This window comes from Ranitomeya imitator, chromosome 10 (genome assembly GCF_032444005.1).
Source record: "Ranitomeya imitator isolate aRanImi1 chromosome 10, aRanImi1.pri, whole genome shotgun sequence".
NCBI lineage: Eukaryota > Metazoa > Chordata > Amphibia > Anura > Dendrobatidae > Ranitomeya > Ranitomeya imitator.
Genome location: NC_091291.1, coordinates 148,276,578 through 148,294,055, shown reverse-complemented (window position 1 = coordinate 148,294,055; position 17,478 = coordinate 148,276,578). Strand labels below are relative to the sequence as shown.

The 17,478-nt window shown below is 49.7% G+C and overlaps 1 protein-coding gene across 1 annotated transcript in view; it reads right to left on the bottom strand.

Moving 5' to 3' along the window:
- The window catches only part of ADAMTS15 (ADAM metallopeptidase with thrombospondin type 1 motif 15), a 199,004-nt gene extending 186,824 nt beyond the window's left edge, over positions 1-12,180 (bottom strand). Inside the window, exon 1 of the mRNA XM_069743105.1 lies at positions 10,954-12,180. Within this exon, the coding sequence (XP_069599206.1) occupies positions 10,954-11,916 (963 nt within the window). The 5' untranslated portion in view covers positions 11,917-12,180. The remainder of the gene's footprint in view (positions 1-10,953) is intronic.
- Between the last annotated feature and the right edge of the window lie 5,298 nt (positions 12,181-17,478).

The following is a 17,478-nucleotide window of genomic DNA, read 5'->3' as shown; positions in this document are numbered from 1 at the left end:
TCTCCCCTGTAATTAGGACCGACCGCTCGGTTCATCCTGAGCCTTCTGATTCAAGAATACAAATTTGAAAATACAAGAATTAGGAGCAGGGGCGCAATGAGGGGACACAAATCAGGCTGATAAGTGGTTTTAGCGGTTGTTGGCCAGGGTTGGAGTATACGCAGGTCTGGGCAATGCGAGAAGAGTAGCAGGTCTGGATGGTGGGTCCCAATGCAAAAGCTCCAACGGAACCCCAAATTACTGCAAGACTTTAATAGCATTGGTCTTTTCATATAGGCCAAAGGGACATTAAGGGCCCCTCAGGCTCCAGGGCGCGGGTGTGATGGCAACCCCTGCACCTATTGTAGTCAGACCCTTCTGCCCCGGGATTATTTCTGGTGTTCCCATCACCGGTGCGTGTCCACCCCGAGCTCCCGGATCCGGTCACTGGAGAGTTGTAAAGTTCTCCCTCTCACTTCTCCTGATCCCGCAGACTCCAGACGCTCACAAGCTCCTAAAATGTTCTTCTGTCACTTCTGCCTATATATATATATACATATATACATATATATATATATATATATATATATATATAGTGGGGCAAAAAAGTATTTAGTCAGTCAGCAATAGTGCAAGTTCCACCACTTAAAAAGATGAGAGGCGTCTGTAATTTACATCATAGGTAGACCTCAACTATGGGAGACAAACTGAGAAAAAAAAATCCAGAAAATCACATTGTCTGTTTTTTTATCATTTTTTTTGCATATTATGGTGGAAAATAAGTATTTGGTCAGAAACAAACAATCAAGATTTCTGTCTCTCACAGACCTGTAACTTCTTCTTTAAGAGTCTCCTCTTTCCTCCACTCATTACCTGTAGTAATGGCACCTGTTTAAACTTGTTATCAGTATAAAAAGACACCTGTGCACACCCTCAAACAGTCTGACTCCAAACTCCACTATGGTGAAGACCAAAGAGCTGTCAAAGGACACCAGAAACAAAATTGTAGCCCTGCACCAGGCTGGGAAGACTGAATCTGCAATAGCCAACCAGCTTGGAGTGAAGAAATCAACAGTGGGAGCAATAATTAGAAAATGGAAGACATACAAGACCACTGATACTCTCCCTCGATCTGGGGCTCCACGCAAAATCCCACCCCGTGGGGTCAGAATGATCACAAGAACGGTGAGCAAAAATCCCAGAACCATGCGGGGGGACCTAGTGAATGAACTGCAGAGAGCTGGGACCAATGTAACAAGGCCTACCATAAGTAACACACTACGCCACCATGGACTCAGATCCTGCAGTGCCAGACGTGTCCCACTGCTTAAGCCAGTACATGTCCGGGCCCATCTGAAGTTTGCTAGAGAGCATTTGGATGATCCAGAGGAGTTTTGGGAGAATGTCCTGTGGTCTGATGAAACCAAACTGGAACTGTTTGGTAGAAACACAACTTGTCGTGTTTGGAGGAAAAAGAATACTGAGTTGCATCCATCAAACACCATACCTACTGTAAAGCATGGTGGTGGATACATCATGCTTTGGGGCTGTTTCTCTGCAAAAGGGCCAGGACGACTGATCCGGGTACATGAAAGAATGAATGGGGCCATGTATCGTGAGATTTTGAGTGCAAACCTCCTTCCATCAGCAAGGGCATTGAAGATGAAACATGGCTGGGTCTTTCAACATGACAATGATCCAAAGCACACTGCCAGGGCAACGAAGGAGTGGCTTCGTAAGAAGCATTTCAAGGTCCTGGAGTGGCCTAGCCAGTCTCCAGATCTCAGCCCTATAGAAAACCTTTGGAGGGAGTTGAAAGTCCGTGTTGCCAAGCGAAAAGCCAAAAACATCACTGCTCTAGAGGAGATCTGCATGGAGGAATGGGCCAACATACCAACAACAGTGTGTGGCAACCTTGTGAAGACTTACAGAAAACGTTTGACCTCTGTCATTGCCAACAAAGGATATATTACAAAGTATTGAGATGAAATTTTGTTTCTGACCAAACACTTATTTTCCAAATATGCAAATAAAATGTTAAAAAAACAGACAATGTGATTTTCTGGATTTTTTTTTCTCAGTTTGTCTCCCATAGTTGAGGTCTACCTATGATGTAAATTACAGACGCCTCTCATCTTTTTAAGTGGTGGAACTTGCACTATTGCTGACTGACTAAATACTTTTTTGCCCCACTATATATATATATATATATATATATATATATACATACACACACCATGTTCCAAATTATTATGCAAATTATATTTTTCTCGGATTTTCCTAAATGGTCGGTGCAGATGACAGTCAGTCTAATAAAAGTCATCACCCGTTAGATTTTACATCGAATCTTATTGAAGAAACCTCCCAATGATAACAGTATAATCTCTAAAATGAATAAAACCCCACAGTGCACTGCTCCTAATTATTAGGCCCAGTAGAATTTCTAAACATTTGATATAAAGAACTGAAACGTCTCATTTGTGGAATTTGCAGCATTAGGAGGTCACATTCACTGAACAAGAAAACTATTTAACCCCAAAACCTCCTAACAGCCAAGTTACATGTAACATCGGAGCCTTCTTTGATGTCACCTTCATAATTCTTGCCTCCATGGAACTTGTGAGTTTTTGGAGAGTTTCTGCTTGTATTTCTTTGCCCCCAGAGCTGCTGTTTTGATGTGAACGGCCTCCCACCCTCATAGATCTTTTGTTTGATGATCCTCCAAAGGTTCTCTATAGGGTTGAGGTCAGGGGAAGATGGTGGCCGCACCATGAGTTTATCTCCTTTTATGCCCATAGCAGCCAATGACTCAGAGGTTTCTTTGCAGCATGAGATGGGGCATTGTCAGCATGAAGATGATTTTGCTCCTGGTTTCTGCTTTTAGACCATGGAAGAAAGTTGTCAGTCAGAAACTATTTACTTTGCTGAGACCATTTTCACACCTTCAGGAACCTTAAAGGGCCCTACCAGCTGTTTCCCCATGATTCCGGCCCAAAATCATGACTCCTCCACCTCCTTGCTGACGTTGCAGCCTTGTTGGGACATGGTGGCCTCCACCATCCACTACTCCATCCATCTGGACCATCCAGGGTTGCTCGACACTCATCAGTAAACAAGACTGTTTGGAAATTAGTCTTCATGTATGTCTGGGCCCACTGCAACCATTTCTGCTTGTGAACACTATTTAGGGTTGGCCGAATAGTAGGTTTATGCACCACAGCAAGCCTTTGAAGGATCCTACACCTTGAGGTTCGAGGGACTCCAGAGGCACCAGCAGCTTCAAATAACTGTTTGCTGCTTTGTAATGGTATTTTGGCAGCTGCTCTGTTAATCCAATGAATTTGCCTGGCAGAAACCTTCCTCATTATGCCTTTATCTGCATGAACTGTGTCTGTGCTCTGTTTCAGTCAGAAATCTCTTCACAGTATGATGATCACTCTTAAGTTTTCGTGAAATATCTTATGTTTTCATACCTTGTCCGAGGCATTGCACTATTTATCGCTTTTCAGCAGCAGAGAGGTCACATATTTATTTCACATATTGCTTGAAACCTGTAGCCTGCTTAATAATGTGGAACATAATTTTTAAGTAGTTTTCCTTTAATTAGAATCACCTGGAAAACTAATTATCAAGTGTTTAAGATTGATTTCAGTGATCCATTGAGCCCTGAGACACAATACCATCCACAAGGTTATTTGAAAAACAAAACAATTAAATCTTTATGACACAAATCCAATTTGCATAATAATTTGGAACACAGTGTATACAAGAGTGAAGCAGAGCGTCAGCTCCTATGTCCAGACCAGACGCCCCGTCTATCGGAACCTTTCACCTCATATCTGGGCCGTGTCCTTAGCCTCCACCTGGCAATGATTCCGGCTTCCACCATTGTGTGCTCTTCCTGGCTTCCTCGTGAGATTATGCATCTTCGTATCCGTCGTCCCCACAACAGAAAGCAAAGCTCCAGCAGAGAACAGCACAGTGTGACCGCTGCCAACCCATAAAACCAGAACACTGGCGGAGGGCTTATCACATCGGGATATGAGGAGCAGCCCAATATCTATGGCCCCGTAGAGCGACTGTGTCACTTTGCTCCTGGAAACGATAGGACATGCTGCACAGACGGCACTGAGCTGTACCTGCCCCCGCTCAGCCAGAACCCCAGCTCCTCCTCTAGCTCCGCCTCCAATCAGTCTGCCCAGCCCATGCTTAGCATGGGACATGTGACTGACTGCAGCTGGTCACATGACAACGCAGACCATAGCCATAATCTCTGAGACCACCTCACTCAGTTAAAGGCAATTTTTGGTGTGGACCCTCAACATGATTCCAGCCTAATAAATGAGGTCGGCACATAGTATAGCACAATGGAGTAAAGCAAAGTGGAGGATATTCTCCTGCGCCGTCTATTGATTGGTGCGTATTGTAAGACTGTCTAGTCTACGTGTACAAGTTGTGTAACACCCATTTAAAAACAAACAAACACCCATTTCCACGAGGTTACCGCCCCTTTGTCAGACAGGGTACCAACAGGGTCAAAACACATAAAAATGTAATGCAAGTCATGGCGGAAACCTGGTGCTGGAGAAATCCTTCCCTTCGGGCTTCATGCTCGTGAAGATCTGATTCTCTCAGGACATTTCTTCATCACGACCCTGTCTGCTCCCGAGATGTCACCTAATAGAGGGCAGGTCGAAAACAATGGACATCTCTAGATCCTTATGTCCTGAGCACACACACCGACAATGTATATACACCATGTCCTGAGCACACACCGACAATGTATATACACCATGTCCTGAGCACACACCGACAATGTATATACACCATGTCCTGAGCACACACCGGCAATGTATATACACCATGTCCTGAGCACACACCGGCAATGTATATACACCATGTCCTGAGCACACACCGACAATGTATATACACCATGTCCTGAGCACACACCGACAATGTATATACACCATGTCCTGAGCACACACCGACAATGTATATACACCATGTCCTGAGCACACACCGGCAATGTATATACACCATGTCCTGAGCACACACTGACAATGTATATACACCATGTCCTGAGCACACACCGGCAATGTATATACACCATGTCCTGAGCACACACCGACAATGTATATACACCATGTCCTGAGCACACACCGACAATGTATATACACCATGTCCTGAGCACACACCGACAATGTATATACACCATGTCCTGAGCACACACCGACAATGTATATACACCATGTCCTGAGCACACACCGACAATGTATATACACCATGTCCTGAGCACACACCGGCAATGTATATACACCATGTCCTGAGCACACACCGACAATGTATATACACCATGTCCTGAGCACACACCGGCAATGTATATACACCATGTCCTGAGCACACACCGGCAATGTATATACACCATGTCCTGAGCACACACCGACAATGTATATACACCATGTCCTGAGCACACACCGACAATGTATATACACCATGTCCTGAGCACACACCGGCAATGTATATACACCATGTCCTGAGCACACACCGGCAATGTATATACACCATGTCCTGAGCACACACCGGCAATGTATATACACCATGTCCTGAGCACACACCGACAATGTATATACACCATGTCCTGAGCACACACCGACAATGTATATACACCATGTCCTGAGCACACACCGACAATGTATATACACCATGTCCTGAGCACACACCGACAATGTATATACACCATGTCCTGAGCACACACCGACAATGTATATACACCATGTCCTGAGCACACACCGACAATGTATATACACCATGTCCTGAGCACACACCGACAATATAGACCGTGTCCTGAGCACACACCGACAATGTATATACACCATGTCCTGAGCACACACCGACAATGTATATACACCATGTCCTGAGCACACACCGACAATGTATATACACCATGTCCTGAGCACACACCGACAATGTATATACACCATGTCCTGAGCACACACCGACAATATAGACCGTGTCCTGAGCACACACCGACAATGTATATACACCATGTCCTGAGCACACACCGACAATGTATATACACCATGTCCTGAGCACACACCGGCAATGTATATACACCATGTCCTGAGCACACACCGACAATGTATATACACCATGTCCTGAGCACACACCGACAATGTATATACACTATGTCCTGAGCACACACCGACAATGTATATACACCATGTCCTGAGCACACACCGACAATGTATATACACCATGTCCTGAGCACACACCGACAATGTATATACACCATGTCCTGAGCACACACCGGCAATGTATATACACCATGTCCTGTGCACACACCGACAATGTATATACACCATGTCCTGAGCACACACCGGCAATGTATATACACCATGTCCTGAGCACACACCGGCAATGTATATACACCGTGTCCTGAGCACACACCGGCAATGTATATACACCATGTCCTGAGCACACACCGACAATGTATATACACCATGTCCTGAGCACACACCGGCAATGTATATACACCATGTCCTGAGCACACACCGACAATGTATATACACCATGTCCTGAGCACACACCGACAATGTATATACACCATGTCCTGAGCACACACCGACAATGTATATACACCATGTCCTGAGCACACACCGACAATGTATATACACCATGTCCTGAGCACACACCGACAATGTATATACACCATGTCCTGAGCACACACCGGCAATGTATATACACCATGTCCTGAGCACACACCGACAATGTATATACACCATGTCCTGAGCACACACCGACAATGTATATACACCATGTCCTGAGCACACACCGACAATGTATATACACCATGTCCTGAGCACACACCGACAATGTATATACACCATGTCCTGAGCACACACCGGCAATGTATATACACCATGTCCTGAGCACACACCGACAATGTATATACACCATGTCCTGAGCACACACCGACAATGTATATACACCATGTCCTGAGCACACACCGACAATGTATATACACCATGTCCTGAGCACACACCGACAATGTATATACACCATGTCCTGAGCACACACCGACAATGTATATACACCATGTCCTGAGCACACACCGACAATGTATATACACCATGTCCTGAGCACACACCGACAATATAGACCGTGTCCTGAGCACACACCGACAATGTATATACACCATGTCCTAAGCACACACCGACAATGTATATACACCATGTCCTGAGCACACACCGACAATGTATATACACCATGTCCTGAGCACACACCGACAATGTATATACACCATGTCCTGAGCACACACCGACAATGTATATACACCATGTCCTGAGCACACACCGACAATATAGACCGTGTCCTGAGCACACACCGACAATGTATATACACCATGTCCTAAGCACACACCGACAATGTATATACACCATGTCCTGAGCACACACTGACAATGTATATACACCATGTCCTGAGCACACACCGACAATATAGACCGTGTCCTGAGCACACACCGACAATGTATATACACCATGTCCTGAGCACACACCGACAATGTATATACACCATGTCCTGAGCACACACCGACAATGTATATACACCATGTCCTGAGCACACACCGACAATGTATATACACCATGTCCTGAGCACACACCGACAATGTATATACACCATGTCCTGAGCACACACTGACAATGTATATACACCATGTCCTGAGCACACACCGACAATGTATATACACCATGTCCTGAGCACACACCGACAATGTATATACACCATGTCCTGAGCACACACTGACAATGTATATACACCATGTCCTGAGCACACACCGACAATGTATATACACTATGTCCTGAGCACACACCGACAATGTATATACACTATGTCCTGAGCACACACCGACAATGTATATACACCATGTCCTGAGCACACACCGACAATGTATATAGACAGTGTCCTGAGCACACACCGACAATATGTATATACACCATGTCCTGAGCACACACCGACAATGTATATAGACAGTGTCCTGAGCACACACCGACAATATGTATATACACCATGTCCTGAGCACACACCGACAATGTATATACACTATGTCCTGAGCACACACCGACAATGTATATACACCATGTCCTGAGCACACACCGACAATGTATATACACCATGTCCTGAGCACACACCGACAATGTATATAGACAGTGTCCTGAGCACACACCGACAATATGTATATACACCATGTCCTGAGCACACACCGACAATGTATATACACCATGTCCTGAGCACACACCGACAATGTATATACACCATGTCCTGAGCACACACCGACAATGTATATACACCATGTCCTGAGCACACACCGACAATGTATATACACCATGTCCTGAGCACACACCGACAATGTATATACACCGTGTCCTGAGCACACACCGACAATGTATATACACCATGTCCTGAGCACACACCGACAATGTATATACACCATGTCCTGAGCACACACCGACAATGTATATACACCATGTCCTGAGCACACACCGACAATGTATATACACCATGTCCTGAGCACACACCGACAATATGTATAGACTCTTGACTACGCACACCCAGAGTGGTTGTTATGTGTCCCACTATTAGCTTTGCCAGCAGCTGACTGGCACTGGGTGTTACCATTTTCCTCAGCAGAATCCTTTGCAGCAAATTATCACATTCAACCAAAATAACAAACAAAAAAAGAAAAGTGTTTTTCTGGCATTTATCAAGTCCTGAGACTCAGCCCCGACATTAAACTTCCACAGATCCCCATAGAGGACGGAACTGATGTCTTTTTACTGAGGAGACACATTCATCATCATCATCATCGTCATCCTCCTCGTGGGCCATTCTCTAATGAAATATTCTTATCCGCATGATATTTGCTGCTTTGCCCATGAAGACGCAGCCGCTTTGACTGCGCCATCCACAGACGACAGACTGCTGCATCTGGATCGTGCCACAAATTTGCGACAGTCACATCTACATCCAAGTATCTGACAGTTTTCTCCAAATTCTATGTGACAAAGTATAAAACAAGTAGAGAAGAGGGGCGAGTTCTGCAACCATTGGACAACTGCGAAGAAGCTGTCATATGCAAGTGCAAAAGGTGAGATAAAGTGCGGTAGGGTGAGGTGCGAGTCTAGCCATATATGTATGGTCAGCATGGCTGAGAGCAGAAGGGATGAGGAGGAGGAGGATGCGAAGGGTTCACTTCTCGAATCTTTCCAGTGGCTGCAGATGGAGCTTTCGTTAAGTCACTCATGACCATGGATCCAACCCATGCCGAGCGTCACCGAGCATCCATGCCGAGCGTCACCGAGCATCCATGCCGAGCGTCACCGAGCATCCATGCCGTGCCGAGCGTCACCGAGCATTCATCCCGTGCCGAGCGTCACCGAGCATCCATCCCGTACCGAGGGTCACCGAGCATCCATGCCGTGCCGAGCGTCACCGACATCCATGCCGTACCGAGCGTCACAGAGCATCCATCCCGTACCGAGGGTCACCGAGCATCCATGCCGTGCCGAGCGTCACCGACATCCATGCCGTACCGAGCGTCACCGAGCATCCATCCCGTACCGAGGGTCACCGAGCATCCATGCCGTGCCGAGCGTCACCGACATCCATGCCGTACCGAGCGTCACAGAGCATCCATCCCGAACCGAGCGTCACCGAGCATCCATCCCGAACCGAGGGTCACCGAGCATCCATCCCGTACCGAGGGTCACCGAGCATCCATCCCGTACCGAGGGTCACCGAGCATCCATCCCGAACCGAGCGTCACCGAGCATCCATCCCGAACCGAGCGTCACCGAGCATCCATCCCGAACCGAGGGTCACCGAGCATCCATCCCGAACCGAGGGTCACCGAGCATCCATCCCGTACCGAGGGTCACCGAGCATCCATCCCGAACCGAGCGTCACCGAGCATCCATCCCGAACCGAGCGTCACCGAGCATCCATCCCGTACCGAGGGTCACCGAGCATCCATCCCGTACCGAGGGTCACCGAGCATCCATCCCGAACCGAGCGTCACCGAGCATCCATCCCGAACCGAGCGTCACCGAGCATCCATCCCGTACCGAGGGTCACCGAGCATCCATCCCGTACCGAGGGTCACCGAGCATCCATCCCGAACCGAGCATCCATCCCGAACCGAGCGTCACCGAGCATCCATCCCGTACCGAGGGTCACCGAGCATCCATCCCGTACCGAGGGTCACCGAGCATCCATCCCGTACCGAGCGTCACCGACATCCATGCCGTACCGAGCGTCACAGAGCATCCATCCCGAACCGAGCGTCACAGAGCATCCATCCCGAACCGAGCGTCACTGAGCATCCATCCCATGCCCGGCATCACCGTGCATCCATCCCATGCCGAGCGTCACTGAGCATCCATCCAGTGCCCAGCGTCACTGAGCATCCATCCCGTGCCCAGCGTCACTGAGCATCCATCCCGTGCCCAGCGTCACTGAGCATCCATCCCGTGCCCAGCGTCACTGAGCATCCATCCCGTGCCCAGCGTCACTGAGCATCCATCCCATGCCCAGCGTCACCGAGCATCCATCCCATGCCGAGCGTCACCGAGCATCCATCCCATGCCGAGCGTCACCGAGCATCCATCCCATGCCGAGCGTCACCGAGCATCCATCCCATGCCCAGCGTCACAGAGCATCCATCCCATGCCGAGCGTCACAGAGCATCCATCCCATGCCGAGCGTCACCGAACATCCATCCCATGCCGAGCGTCACCGAGCGTCACTGAGCATCCATCCCGTGCCCGACATCACCGAGCATCCATCCCATGCCCAGCGTCACTGAGCATCCATCCCGTGCCCGACATCACCGTGCATCCATCCCATGCCCAGCATCACCGTGCATCCATCCCATGCCCAGTGTCACCATGTATCCACACTCATGCACTCAGTGCTCACCTGCTTGGTGAAGAGGATGGCCGTGTCCCAGTACTCCGGGTGCTTGTCACTCACTTTGTTCCATTTCTTCTGCCAGGCACAGAAGCTCCTCAGGGTCATGGCCGCGTTGGTGGTCACCTTTGGACCTTTGCCGTCATCAGTCAGTACCATGAATTTGACCACTGCGATGTTGATGGGGTTCTGGATGCTGGGGTGGTGGTATAATCGGGCTGCCGTGGCCATTAATGTGAGCAAATAGTGCTGTAGGTCATCTCCATGGAACTTCAGCATGGACTCATCAGCTACAATCAATGTCTCCACATGTCTCGTGATGGAAGCAAAGCGCCGAGAGCGGTGACCACCCCTGGACCTAGTACCATTGCCATGGCTGCCTGGGTTCTTGGATCCCTTGTATCTCTGCAGAGCCTCTAGGATGCCATGGTTCTCTGCAGAGCTGACCCCACACCTGGATGTGGTCTCCGCTACCTGGGAGTGGGGGGCCCTTCTCTTCTGCAGCAGGTGCGTCTCCTGCTGACCTCTTGGAAAGGGGTCTAACGTGTAGTTCTTCAGAGGGCTGATGAAATACTCAACTCCGTGATAGCCAAAAGCCCCCCGAAGTCCTCCACAAAGGCTCAGCACTGCGAACGAGTCTCGGTCAGAATTGACGTCTCCAGAGTAGAAGCAATGCCTGACACTTGGCGAGGGCTTGGGGAGAGCGCCAGGAAAATGCATGGAAAAGGCTGGGGCAAGAAACTGAGAATCAGGGCTCAGATTCAGATAAAAATCCTCCTGGAAAGCCGAGATCTGGAAAATGACTCCTCGGTCTGTAATCTGGTCATTACTTTCCAGGAAATATCGCCTTCCATTGAGATCAGGGTCCAGCCTTTTAGGGGTGACGAGGACCTCGTCCAGAGAAGAGCACGAAGGACTTGGGAACAGGAAATCCAGGGCGAGCAGCAAAGTGACAGCCAGATGTGTGTGCATGGTGTCCGATCACTCACCGGGAGCCCAAAAACTGGCCAAAATACAAGACCGGGAGGCCAAAAACTGGCCAAAATACAAGACCGGGAGGCCAAAAACTGGCCAAAATACAAGACCGGGAGGCCAAAAACTGGCCAAAATACAAGACCGGGAGGCCAAAAACTGGCCAAAATACAAGACCGGGAGGCCAAAAACTGGCCAAAATACAAGATGCGATGGATGGAGAATGGCCTGAAGTCCATCCAGATGTGCGAGCTCTGCGCTACCTGCCAGCTACAGCCAGCATCAGCCTCCTGGACTGCTTTATATACATCTCTGTCCCATGCAAACACTTTTTTTCATTTTCTGGGAGGTGCTGGGAACACTCATTGCCTCATTATAACACACATTCTCTGCCTCCCTTTCTCCATAGCCGGCAGGGTTTAAAGAGCCAGCAAACGACCTCATCGCTGAGGAGCAGCTGTTCTCTCCCTCCCTCTCCTTCTCTGCAGCCTTCAGACCTGACTCTGCAGTCAGGACATTTCCCAGCAGAGGAATCTGCACTGTGAGAGGATGATGTCCCCCAGGGTATGAGCCAGCGTCACCTCCTCCAGGACACTAGCTGGACACTTGTGCATGGCTGCTCAGGACTGGCAGAACTTTCTGCAGACAGCTTGTCACCAGAGATGGGTGGTGTCCAGAGTTGATAGGTCAAGCAAGGGCAGCACTGAGATGGTTGGTCAAGTGTCGGCAGCATTTTCTGAAAGCGATTTATCAGGAGCGAGCAAACTTTCTGGAGCTGGTCCTTAGTGGACAGCGCTCAAGAGTAGGCTGCGTTCAGGAGTGGGCCGCGTTCAGGAGTGGACAGTGTTCAGGAGTGGGCTGCGCTCAGGAGTGGACACTGTTCAGGAGTGGGCTGCGCTCAGGAGTAGGCCGCGTTCAGGAGTGGACACTGTTCAGGAGTGGGCCGCGTTCAGGAGTGGGCTGCGCTCAGGAGTGGACACTGTTCAGGAGTGGGCTGCGCTCAGGAGTGGGCTGCGCTCAGGAGTGGACACTGTTCAGGAGTGGGCTGCGCTCAGGAGTGGGCCGCGCTCAGGAGTAGCCAGTGTTCAGGAGTGGGCTGCGCTCAGGAGTGGCCAGTGTTCAGGAGTCGGCTGCACTCAGGAGTGGACACTGTTCAGGAGTGGGCCGCGTTCAGGAGTGGACAGTGTTCAGGAGTGGGCTGCGCTCAGGAGTGGCCAGTGTTCAGGAGTCGGCTGCACTCAGGAGTGGACACTGTTCAGGAGTGGGCCGCGTTCAGGAGTGGACAGTGTTCAGGAGTGGGCTGCGCTCAGGAGTGGACACTGTTCAGGAGTGGGCCGCGCTCAGGAGTGGGCTGCGCTCAGGAGTGGGCCGCGCTCAGGAGTAGCCAGTGTTCAGGAGTGGGCTGCGCTCAGGAGTGGCCAGTGTTCAGGAGTCGGCTGCACTCAGGAGTGGACACTGTTCAGGAGTGGGCCGCGCTCAGGAGTAGCCAGTGTTCAGGAGTGGGCTGCGCTCAGGAGTGGCCAGTGTTCAGGAGTCGGCTGCACTCAGGAGTGGACACTGTTCAGGAGTGGGCCGCGCTCAGGAGTAGCCAGTGTTCAGGAGTGGGCTGCGCTCAGGAGTGGCCAGTGTTCAGGAGTCGGCTGCACTCAGGAGTGGACACTGTTCAGGAGTGGGCCGCGCTCAGGAGTAGCCAGTGTTCAGGAGTGGGCTGCGCTCAGGAGTGGCCAGTGTTCAGGAGTGGGCTGCGCTCAGGAGTGGCCAGTGTTCAGGAGTCGGCTGCACTCAGGAGTGGACACTGTTCAGGAGTGGGCTGCGCTCAGGAGTGGGCCACGCTCAGGAGTGGGCCGCGCTCAGGAGTAGCCAGTGTTCAGGAGTGGGCTGCGCTCAGGAGTGGCCAGTGTTCAGGAGTCGGCTGCGCTCAGGAGTGGACACTGTTCAGGAGTGGGCTGCGCTCAGGAGTGGGCCGCGCTCAGGAGTAGCCAGTGTTCAGGAGTGGGCAGCGCTCAGTTGTGGACTGCGCTCAGGAGTGGGCAGCGCTCAGTTGTGGGCTGCGCTCAGGAGTGGGCAGTGCTCAGGAGTGACCATGTTTGTTTTTTTAGATACAGAAGAATGATTGTAGAACCGAGCATTGACACCACTGAGCATGTCGCAGAATTAGGAGAAAAAACTTCCCCCACAGCCTTGCTCGTCTATGATAGGCGCCTGAAGAGGAATGACACTTTTTAAATAATTGTTGATCAACCTTTGTAAAAGTTCTGCATATTTGTAATCGACTTCATTACCTTATTTTGCCTCCTTCTCTCCAGAATACTGCACTGCTCTTCTGTGGCAATACTTGGGTCAAGCAGCTTTAGAAGCTCTTTTTAACTGCTGCTCAGCAAGATCTGTACACTGAGCTCAATTTGCGGACTGAAATTTCCCTCTACTTACTGTGCCCTTCCCCAAGTCTGAGAGGTAACGACACATACACAGTTTGCTTGAGTGCAGAGAATGTATCTTTCTGAGCAGCCGTTAAAAGCAGTTTCTAAAAGGAGCTTCAACTGGGCATTGTAGCAGCAGAGTGCTAGGAGCTTACCTGGTGAGGAGGATTCTGGAAGCAGCAGGTCATGGTGAGCAGCATGGACCAGAAACGATAATGTAGTGGAGCTGGATTTGCAGCATGGCCTGTGGATTGTTACAGTAGATGAGCAAATGGATTAGAAAGCACTGGAAACTTAACCGAGGAATAGTAAAGATGTTTAGACAAACTGATAACTTGCTGCAGAAATGATGTTGCACATAGGAATAGCAGAAATGTGTAGACAAACTGGTACCTTGCTTGTAGAGTGCGGACAGCACCGGGATGGCCGAAACAAGTTTGTAATATAACTTGACACAGCAGAACCGAGAGTGCAACAGTATCAGACATTGCTGCCGGACTGAGCTCGTAAGAAGCGGATAGTTGATGAAGTGCAGACAGGAATAGCTGGGAAAATAATTAAAGACATCTGGGTGGAGCCATGAGTCTAGCTCCAGGAGTAGCCACCTGAGCCGGCCTAGAGGCAGGCATAGAAGAGGAAGCAAAACCCAGCACAAAATCAGGCACAGAGGAGTGACGAAGGCAGCAAACCGAGGCCATGGAGACGATGGCACAAATTCGTAAAGGCCGATCAAAATGATATTAAGAGTATTCTGCAAATCGCAATATATCTTAAAGGTGCAGAACTTTCATTCACGCAAATTATCTGATTGTCCAGAATAATTGTTGAGTGCACTTACACAAGTTTTCCTCTCTGTAGACTCCATCTCCAATTTGTAGTTGCCTCTGAGCTAATGGTTGGATACAGCTGCCAGAGGGGGAAGGAAACAAGGAATATACTGGTGGCTAGAGTTACAGCTGACACCGGGGGAAGGAGACAAGGAATATACTGGTGGCTAGAGTTACAGCTCCCAGAGGGGAAGGGGACAAGGAATATACTGGTGGCTAAAGATACAGCTTCCAGAGGGGGAAGGAGACAAGGAATATACTGGTGGCTATAGATACAGCTGCCAGAGGGGGAAGGAGACAAGAAATATACTGGTGGCTAGAGTTACAGCTGCCTAAGGGGGAAGGAGACAAGGAATATACTGGTGGCTAGAGTTACAGCTGCCAGAGGGAAAAGGAGACAAGGAATATACTGGTGGCTATAGTTACAGCTGCCAGAGGGGTAAGGAGACAAGGAATATACTGGTGGCTAGAGTTACAGCTGCCAGAGGGGAAGGGGACAAGGAATATACTGGTGGCTATAGATACAGCTTCCAGAGGGGGAAGGAGACAAGGAATATACTGGTGGCTATAGATACAGCTGCCAGAGGGGGAAGGAGACAAGGAATATACTGGTGGCTAGAGTTACAGCTGACTAAGGGGGAAGGAGACAAGGAATATACTGGTGGCTAGAGTTACAGCTGCCAGAGGGAAAAGGAGACAAGGAATATACTGGTGGCTATAGTTACAGCTGCCAAAGGGGTAAGGAGACAAGGAATATACTGGTGGCTAGAGTTACAGCTGCCAGAGGGGAAGGGGACAAGGAATATACTGGTGGCTATAGATACAGCTTCCAGAGGGGGAAGGAGACAAGGAATATACTGGTGGCTATAGATACAGCTGCCAGAGGGGGAAGGAGACAAGGAATATACTGGTGGCTAGAGTTACAGCTGACTAAGGGGGAAGGAGACAAGGAATATACTGGTGGCTAGAGTTACAGCTGACTAAGGGGGAAGGAGACAAGGAATATACTGGTGGCTAGAGTTACAGCTGCCAGAGGGGGAAGGAGACAATGAATATACTGGTGGCTAGAGTTACAGCTGCCAGAGGGGGAAGGAGACCAGGAATATACTGGTGGCTAGAGTTACAGCTGACAGTGTGTGGAGAGACGGAGACTGACTTGGAACTGTAATAGCAGCTGCCAGAGTGTGATGGAGACTGACTGACTGAACTTTCTGAGCCAGAGATGGAAGAATACTGAACTTACTGTGTTCTGGCACCCTCAACTTCGTGCTTAAGAAAAGCGAGTTGACAGACGTGACACCCCAGGTATCCGGTTGTTACAGTGGCATTGCTTTCCTCACGGGGAGAGTGATGTCACGCTTGGAAGCAGTGAAGGATCCATTTAACAGGTAATCAGCACATAACACCATTCTGACTTCAGGCCAGGAGAGGGATCTCTACAGCCGACTTCAGGGGAGCTGCTCTCTCTGGTCGGGAGAAGTCAGTTGCTAGGCAGTTGGGGAGAGTTAGTCAGTTGGTGAGAAGAGAGCGAGGAAGGAAAGCTGGGGCCGTGCAGACGAGTGATTCTGCAGCTCCTGGGAAGGAAAAAGAGAGCAGTGCAACTTGTAAAAAGACTGAAAGGAGGAAGGAGCAAAGGCGAAGTGAAGAGCTGGAGAGAGAAGCTGCGACTGAACTTCCTCCACGCTGAGCGCATAAACCGGTGGCCGGAAGACCGAGGTTGTGGGGGTCACTTCATGCCTCACGGCAGAAACTGGCAGACAGCTAGATTTCAAGTTACCCGTCCACCATTAACACCTGAGGACACAGTAACAGATAGAGCCCGTGATAGAGATCCTGTAAAAAGGCTTGAGCTACCTGTCGTACGGGTTAGTGTCCTTCCTAGAGGGGGACAGAGAGAACGTGAGGACCTTGTGTGAGGACTAAGGCAGCAAGGGACTACACCACAGCACTAGAGGGAAGGCTTCTAACCCCACCTGGTAAGGGGGACCCCAGATTCGCTTCCAAGGCGGCCAGACCACACCATCACTTGTGATCCGGTACCCTGGACTGTGGCTAAGAGGTAAAGAGACTGCAGCCCTGTGTGCTCGGCTTCTTACTACACCGGGAGCCCTGGAGATCCAGCTTCACCTGTGGGAAGCCATCCCTGCTGCCATAACATCACCCCAGCGGACCCCTTTAACCAGTGTAGGTCACCCTGACCGAATACCACAGGTGGCATCACGAACATATCCTATTTCACAAACCCCTTTAAAGACCGTCGCTTTAATATGGGTGCTCAGGACCACAGACCGGGTCACCGCCGCCCTGACACATCC